General features: G+C 46.3%; 1 protein-coding gene across 1 annotated transcript; it reads left to right on the top strand.

The window, feature by feature from the left end:
* Positions 1–2,399: 2,399 nt before the first annotated feature.
* Positions 2,400–6,006, top strand: C1QTNF8 (C1q and TNF related 8). Its single transcript, XM_032231037.1, is given in 7 exon segments — positions 2,400–2,588; positions 2,590–2,632; positions 5,324–5,366; positions 5,368–5,431; positions 5,433–5,534; positions 5,536–5,629; positions 5,632–6,006. Coding segments are annotated over 7 exon segments (792 nt in total). The 3' UTR covers positions 5,889–6,006.
* Positions 6,007–8,978: the final 2,972 nt, after the last annotated feature.

Here is an 8,978-nt window from a genome sequence, read left to right as displayed (position 1 = left end):
TTTTTCAACAGCTTCCTTTATTCTGCATCAATGTGTTACTTTCTATCAACCTGAAAAGAAAATGGGATGGGCTGGGGAGGGAAAAGAATTAGAAATTAGAAGGTTTGCTTTAATTTCCAAGGAGAGACATTTTCTAAATTGTCCTAGGAGGAATACAGGTAGTCCTCAACTAACAACCACAATTGAGCCCAATTTTTTTGTTGCTAAGTGAGATATATGGTAAGTGAGTTTTTTCCCCATTTTAAGACCCATTTTGCTGCCGTTGTTAAGTGAATCACTGCAGTTGAAAAGTTAGTAACCTGGTTGTTAAGTGCATCTGGCTTCCCCATTGACTTTATTTGTCAGAAGGTCACAAAAGGGGATCACGTGACCCTGGGACACTGTAACGGTCATAAGTATGAGCCAGTTGTCAAGCATCTGAAATTTGATCACATGTTCATGGGGACGCTACAATAGTTGGAACTGTGAAAAATGTTCTTAAGCCAGCTGGGAAGTTCTAAATGGTGAAAATAGAATAGAATAGAACAGAATAGAATAGAATATAAGAATAATGTAATGGAGAATTAGAGAATAGAGTAGAATAGAATAGAAAATTATGAAATGAAGAATTAGAGAAAAGAAGAGACAGAGTAGAATAGAAGAATAATGGAATGAAGAATTAGAAAATAGAGAATAGAGTAGAATAGCATAGCATAGCATAGCATAGCATAGCATAGCAGAGCACAGAACAGAACAGAACAGAACAAACAGGAAGGGACCTTGGCTTGGAGGTCTTCTACTCCAATCTCCTGCTCAGGCAGGAAACCCTATGGATAACTGCAATGCCACTTCCTAGCCCCTGGGGACACTACTGCTGACATACGGCTGAAAAGTCCACAGGTAGTCCTCTTTTAGTGACAATTCAAAGTTACAACGGCACTGAAAAAAGTAACTTAGGACCCTTTTTCACACTTACAAGCATCCCAGCGTGGTTACATGATCAAAATTCAGACACTCGGCAACTGACTCATATTTATGTCCCAGGATTATGTGATCACTTTTTGTAAGCTTCTGATGAGCAAAATAAACAGGGAAGTCAGATTCACTTAACAGTCATATTGCTAATTTAATAACTGCAGTGATTCACTTAACAAATGAGGCAAGAAAGTTTGTAAAATGGGGCAAAACGTAAAATGGGGCAAAATGTAAAATGGGGCAAACTGAGCCGAGGTGGCAACGTGGTCGAACCACTATGCCACCTCCGCTCAGTTTTGCCCCACCTGCAGTGCAGCACTGCAGTTCAGCAGTTTCAAATCTCACCGGCTCAAGGTTGACTCAGCCATCCATCCTTCCAAGGTGGGTAAAATGAGGACCCAGATTGTTGGGGGCAAAAGGCTGATTCTGTAAACTGCTTAGAGAGGGCTGTAAAAGCTCTGTGAAGTGGTATATAAGTCTAAGTGCTATTGCTATTCCTTCCTTCCTCCCTCCCTCCCAACCTCCCTCCCTCCTTCCCAACCTCCCTCCCTCCCAACCTCCCTTCCTCCCTTCCCACCCAGTGGTTAGAATGCAGTATTGCAAGCTAACTCTGCCCACTGCCAGCAGTTCGATCCTGACCAACAGGCTCAAGGTTGACTCAGCCATCCATCCTTCCGAGATGGGTAAAATGGGACCCAGATTGTTGGGACCAAGAGGCTGACTCTGTAAACCGCTTAGAGAGAGCTGTAAAGTACCGTGAAGTGGTATATGTCTAAGTGGTATTTCTATTGCTAAAATCTCTTAACTAATGTCTCGCTTAGCAACAGAAATTCTAGAGTCAGTTGTAGTCGCTAGTCAAGGAGTTCCTGTATCTTTCTCCTACTAGGCTATCAGGTTGGCAGGAAACAGCAGCACACCTGTCTCCCCACTCTGTGAAATTTTTTAATGGGGCAGATATTTCTAGAAGAGCAGCTGTCAGGGTTCCAAATAACACCCAAAAGTAAATCAGAGTCCAAGGCAAAGTATTGTTCAAAGTTTCAATTTATTAAGAGAGCCATGTTGGCACATCTGGGAAAACCTGAATCTGAAAGCTTCCCGGTTTTCCCCACCCAGTTGAAAGTTCAAGATCTTGCCCCCCCTCCCCCATAAGTCTATCCCATGGTCCAATCTCCCACTGCCATGCTGGCAGCTTCCACCCATCCAGTTCCGGTCAGGTGCAGAGACAAAGGATGACCTTGGCTTTCTAGAAATAATTTTGTTATGGCTACATAGTATGCCACTCCTTACAATCCCCCCTCCTATTTTCCCACAATAGAAAATGCATAGCAGACTAATAGAAAGTGTGGCAAGCCAAAGATCCAAAAGAAAAGATCGCTGCAGGCCTGACAGCAGCTGAGTTTCCTTTTTAAAAACCACTTACCCATCTCTTCTTTGGTCAGTTAAAGATGCATCCCACCTTTCTCCTGCTCTTGGTGTGTTTTCTGCATGCCAGCAGTCTTCCGGGTGAAAAGGCACCCCCAAAGAAGAGGGCCGGGAGGCCTCCACCGTGTGTAAGATGCTGCGGGCAGGACGAGCAGCCGGCCTCCATCACTGCTTCCCGATTCGCACGGATGACCACCGACTCTCGTTATGCCGACCCCTAAGATCCAGCCCACCATTGATATCCACATCTTAAAAGGCAAGCGATCTCTTTGATATATTTCCCCTGCACCCTCCATTTCTCCAAAGCTCTGATCTGGATCTCTTCTTGTGTCACATAAACCAGATAGGAAACACCGTGTTGTGCACGACAGTCAGGAAACTCTGATGGTCCAAATGTACATAAGGGTTTATTGCAAGCTCTCTATAAGAATCTGAAGTGTTGATGGTCCAAGCCATTTGACAATAGATAAGAGTCAAATGGAATCCAGGATGGCTGGACTTAGATCTCTTGTGGGTGCCAAGGGACTCAAGAGTGATGACGTGTTTGACCCCTCCAGTGGTGGGTTCCTCTCCCCGTCGCTACCGGTAAGCTACTCACGGGGCTGAGTGTCCTGTTCGTGCATGCGCGCCATGCATGCATGTGCACTCCACCGCCCCTGCAACATCCAGCTGCTTGTTGGCGGTCGTGCAGGTGCCACACGCTGTGCGTGCGTGTGCAATTGGCTGGTTGCTTTAAAAACTGGTATACAACATGAGCGAGTGGGTGGGCCAAACAGGCCACTGGACCTGTACGCTATTAGCTGCTCCCGGCTACTACCAGTATGGCTGTACTGAGCTGTACCGGCTGGAACCCACCACTGGATCCCTCCCTCGAACTCAGGCTCGTCACCTACATACAGCCACGCAGGCTACTTCCACTTTATTGTAAAGCTACATTTCAGAATCATGCCAGTCTGAAAGTACAATTATTTCACTGTCACTTTTATGGCCCATTAACTCAGGGACAGCACCACCCATCATCCAGCTGGTTTCTTATCAGAACATTCTCCGAGCAGTATATCTCTTCACCTGATTTCCCAAGGCCATTCTCATGCAGGATCACAGACTGCAATGAAGTGGTACAGATTAATCACGTTGAAAAATCCCTATTAATAGGATTAGGTGAACATGACAATTCTTGCATTTTCTTATGTTTGCAAATGTGTTCCCTTCGGCTTTCCCTACTTTTAAGTTGGGCCAGTCACATGACATGATGTCCTACCTTACAGCTGTCATGACTGTATAACCTGGAGTCAAGGACTACCTGTTTCAATATCTCCTGGCTTCCCATCCTTCCATTCAGGAGAGATACTAGGAAAGGAGTTCTCCATTGGAGTCTTTGCTCGCAGGGCATTTAGACCACAAGGCTATTGTGGCCTGTCATCTGCCAGCAGAGCTACCAGCAGAGTCAGATGAGGAGAGGGGGAGGGGATGCCTGGGCTGGCTTCAGAGTCTTTGGAAGGCTCTGATGAGGAAGCAGAAGCAGGTGGAGAACCAGGGCCTTCTGTCTGCCCCCAGGTGGAGAGGCAACTATCTTTGGGGCCTGAGCTGAATGAGGGGGAGGAACAGATGGGACCCATCCCAGATGCAGTATGCACAGAGAGAAGAGGAGGAGCAACAGAAGGCAATAAGCTGGCTCTGAGCGAAAAGAAGTTGTAGATGCTAGCCACCCCCTCTCTGGCTGAGAAATAAATAGGAGAGGTTTAGGAGTGGCCAGTTGTCTGTTTTCCAGTATACATCAATCAAGTCGGATTCCTTTGCCAGAAAAAAGGTTTGTCAGGACTAATTGCTCTGTATTTGAGGTGCCAAACTGAGTCTCCCTACTGTTGTGGCCAACCAGCAGCCAGCAGAGCTGGTGGCAGACTCAGACAGTGAGGAGGTGGGGTGGGGGTGGGAACATGGGCCAGTCCTGGAGTCTGGGGAAGGCTTGGATACGTTGGAGGCAGAGAGGGGGGCAGGGCTATCCGCAGTTTACCACTGCCTTCAGAGTTCAGATATCAGTTGGGCAGAAGAACAGCTGGAGCCTGTTCCCAGTGGTGCGCATGACAGAGTTGCCACACAAAGGGAACAGCTAAGGAACAGGGGTCGACTTGGGAGTAAGGCCATAGGTGGATGGTGAATGGCCCCTCCCATAAGGAATAAAGAGGAGCGAAATGGGAGTGGAGTTTGCAGGAGGCAATTAGTTCAGTTCATTAGGGCGAAGATCTGTTCCTGACTTCTTGCCAAATAATTGCTGCTACAGCTAGGCGTTTGGGAGATATTGGCCTGGCAGCTCTCCAAGCCTGATAAAAGTCTGTAGTTGTGAAACTTCATGAAAGACTATTTGCTGGGACTTTGATGGAGAGGAATTCCCTTTAATCTAATAAAAGGGGTTTTATTGGGACAAGGAGTTGGCTTCATGCTCTTGGGAAGCCTCGGTCAGAACACCGACTGGGAAAGAACAGGGAGTGAATTGCCTCAGCCAGTGTGACAAGCACTTACTGTTTCTGCTTGGCTTAATCATTGAAGGACTTTTTAAATCTTGAGTTCTCATGAGAATAATGAACATGTGGACTTTCATTTGTGACTAATTGGTATTGTCTATCCAATGTGGATAAAGACTGTTCATGCCCTGTTTTAAAGAAAAAAGGGGTTTGTTTTACTCATAAGTGGTTTCTCATTGCTTGCAAAGGCTAGGTCAGAACAAGACCTCCAAGGTCCTTTCCAGCCCTCTAGCTCTATGACTGGGAAACATCTTCTCTATCATGTCCAGCTCTTAAATCAGCCCAAAATAACCCAACAAAGAAAGCAAAATCCCTACTCCCACAGCGCCCTCTTTGGCAGGAAAAGAGAACTGGGAAAAAAAGGGCAGGGCAAGCGTTTCACACCACCTAAATTTGTGACACTTTATTCCTCCTTGTCTCCCTAGGAGAAAAAGGTGAGATGGGGAACGAGGACTTGCAGGGCTCGAAGGCAATCAGGTGAGCCAGGCCTGCAGGGATCCCATGGCCAGAAAGGAGAAAAGGGTCAGGTGGGCCCCACCAGGCCATTCCTGCAAGCAGCATTATGCGGCCTTTTCGATCGGACGCAGCAAACCCCTCCACAGTTTTGATTACTACCAGCGGGTCACTTTTGACACAGGAGTTTGTCAACCTCTACAAGCATTTCAACATGTTTACGGGAAGCTTCTTCTGCTACGTCCCAGGGATCTACTTCTTCAACCTGACTGTCCACACCTGAACTACAAGGAGACCTACCTGCACATCATGAAGAATGAAGATCAAGTGGCCATTCTCTACTCTCAGCCCAGCGAGAGGAGCATCATGCAGAGCCAAAGTATCATGCTGGACCTCCTGGAAGGAGACGAGGTCTGGGTACGAATGTTCAAGCTGGAGCGGGAGAACGCAATCTACAGTGAGGAATCAGATATCTATATTATCTTCAATGGCCACCTAATTAAGCCAGCTGTAGAAGGAACTCCAGGCCAAGGCTAACATAGCAGAGGTGGCCCGTCGGTTCGTCAAATGGTGCCTTTCCATGGTCTGCAGCAACAGAGCTTCTTGCCTTGTCCGGGGGTGTGTGGTGTGTCTATGGCTACTCATCACGGCCAACCTCGCCACAACCCACATGCCACAGCCAACTCACCATGGCCAACTCACCATGGCCAACTCACCATGGCCAACTCACCATGGCCAACTCACCATGGCCAACTAACTCACCATGGCCAACTCACTATGGCCAACTTGTCATGGCCAACTCGCCACAACCCACATGCCACAGCCAACTCACCATGGCCAACTCACCACGGCCAACTCACCATGGCCAACTCACCACAGCCAACTCACCATGGCCAACTCACCACAGCCGACTCACCATGGCCAACTCACCACAGCCAACTCACCATGGCCAACTCACCACAGTCAACTAACCACAGCCAACTCACCATAGCCAACTCACCATGGCCAACTCACCATGGCCAACTCTCCATGGCCAACTTGTCATGGCCAACTCACCACAGCCAACTCACCATGGCCAACTCACCATGGCCAACTCATTATGGACAACTTGTCATGGCCAACTTGTCATGGCCAACCTGTCATGGCCAACTCACCATGGCCAACTTGCTGCGGGAAAACTCGCTGCAGGACAAGAGTTACATGAATATCAAAGACATGGTGGAATAAAACAATTAATAATTAAATTATTAATATATTTAAAAATAATTAAATTGAATTGTTGAATTGTCCTGCAGTGAGTTATCCTGTGCTGACTTGGCCAGGGTGAGTTGTTCTCTTCTGTGCCCAGGGCCCCAATGGCACTAATTTATAAATAGTGCTACTAGGCTTATGATTTTTTCAGTGTTGTGATGGAGACAACAATCTCAGATCTTTGGGATCCTCTGGGTAGTTCTCACAAAACTAAGACCATTTGAAAAGACTTCTGACCAGAAGACAAATGAGTAAGGTTGATCACCGTCCCCACTGCTTGAAGGACTCCATCCATCACTTCTTGGAATATTTGACCATCTTTGAGGCAGAGGACACGCTTCAAAGAGAAGAGGGGGAATCCAAAAAAACAAGATGACATTGTCCTAGAGTGGCAGCCATGTGCCATTTTATTTCCTAAGAATACTTCTTGACTTCCTGTGGGTGCAGAGACTCCCTTGGGAATCAGAATGATGGCAAAGATAGTATGTATGATAAACTTAGTCCTCAATTTATGACCAGTCATATATGGGCTATTTGAATAGCAGACTTGTTAGAGTTGGAAAGGACCCCCTGCCCAAGCAGGAGACCCTACACCATTTCTGACAGATCCAATCTCTTCTTCAAAGCCTGCAGTGATGAAGCTCCCACAACTTCTGGAGACAGGCCTTTCCACTGGTAATTGTTCTCATTGTTAGGAATTTCTCCTTAGTTTCTAGTCTGCTTCTCTCCTTGATTAGTTCTCATCCATCGTTTGTTGTCCTGCCTTCAGGTGCTGTTGGAGAATAGAATACAGAATAACTGAATTGGAAGAGACCTTGGAGGTCTTCTAGGCCTAATGTGTGCTCTCTCTTTGTTCATGAACTGGGTTTGTAATCAATATTATTGAACAGGGATTATTGAGGTGCTTAAAAATAATAAAGAAGATATCCTATGAGAAACGTGTTCTTTCTCATTCTTTCTCTTCTATTTCCTTTTGGGCTTTTAACATTTTTCCCTTTCTGTTAGGTATATTAAAAGAGTGGTGGTCAGTCCTCTTTCATCTAAGGATCTCCTTTTGTGATGTCCAACTTGGGAGAAAAGTGTATTAATAAAGTCATAATTACATCTACGGCTACAAAGATTATTTGATGAGGATTGAATCAGTGCTGTGGCAAAATTAAATTAGAGGTTAATTTAGTTTTGGTCTCCCTTAGAATATAGAATTGCACAGCGGAAGGAACCTCAGAGGTCTTCTAGTCCAACCCCTGCTCAGGCAGGAGACTTCTACCTTCAAACTCATCCTACTCACAGAACACAGAGATTACAGATTGGAAGGGACCTTGGAGGTCTTCCTAGTCCAACCCCCTGATCAAGCAGAGACCCTACACCAGAGATGGTGAACCTTTTTGGCACTGAGTGCCCAAACTGGAACGCACATGCATGCATGCGCTGGCCAGCTAGTGCAGATACTGCGTGGCCAGTTGGTTTTTTGTGTGTGCTGAAGCTCCAGAAAACCCGAAGACCAGCTGGCTGGCGCACACTGCCTGGTTTTTGCTGGTTTCTGACCATTTTCAGTACTTTTTTCCTCGTCATTGCAGACTGTTTTCAGGCCATTATTTGGATCAAAAATGGCCATGAAAACAGCCTGTTTGTTGGGCATTTTCCAGGCTGTTTTCAGGCCATTTTCCCGGCGCTCTGGCACCCCTGAAGACTATGCACAACAGAAACCAGGAGAGCAGCTAGCGACGGCATGGCTGCCCACAGAGAGGGCTCTGCATGTCAGCTCTAGCATGCGTGCCATAGGTTCGCCATCACTGCCCTATACCATTCCAGAGAAATGGTTGTCCACTCTCTTCTTAAAAGCCCTCTACTGTTGAGCACACACAGCTTCTGGAGGCAAGTTGTCAACTGATTAATCGTTCTCACTATTAGAATTTCTCAGTCCTAGGCTGCGTCGCTCCTTGATTAGTTTCTACCCATTGCCCTCAGGTGTTTTTGGAGAATAGCTTGACCCCCCCTCTTTTTGGGGGCAGCCCCTTAAAATATTGGAACACTGCTATCGTATCACCCCTAGTCCTCCTTTCCATTACTCTTTTATTGATACCTGATTTATAGTAATGGAACCACAAAAGTGGCTGGAAGTGGAAATGCAGTCCATAAATGGAGAAGGAATCCAAAGAAAACATTGAACTGATGATCTTCAGCCTTTGCCTGAATAAACCCCATGAATGGAGCTCTTACACCATCCCCAATACTGCTAAATGACATTTGTCTTCAAAGTGAGCCAGAATTTGTCTTTCTTTCTCTTAAGATCTCCACTTTGTGAGACATCCCAGAACATACCATGGTCTTCTGTGCAATCTCACCATCTTGGACAAATGCTATAATTTCCCTCCT

The sequence above is a fragment of the Thamnophis elegans genome, chromosome 14, assembly GCF_009769535.1.
Source record: "Thamnophis elegans isolate rThaEle1 chromosome 14, rThaEle1.pri, whole genome shotgun sequence".
NCBI lineage: Eukaryota > Metazoa > Chordata > Lepidosauria > Squamata > Colubridae > Thamnophis > Thamnophis elegans.
Note: the sequence above shows the minus strand (reverse complement) of the source record. Positions and strands in the feature narration are given on the sequence as shown.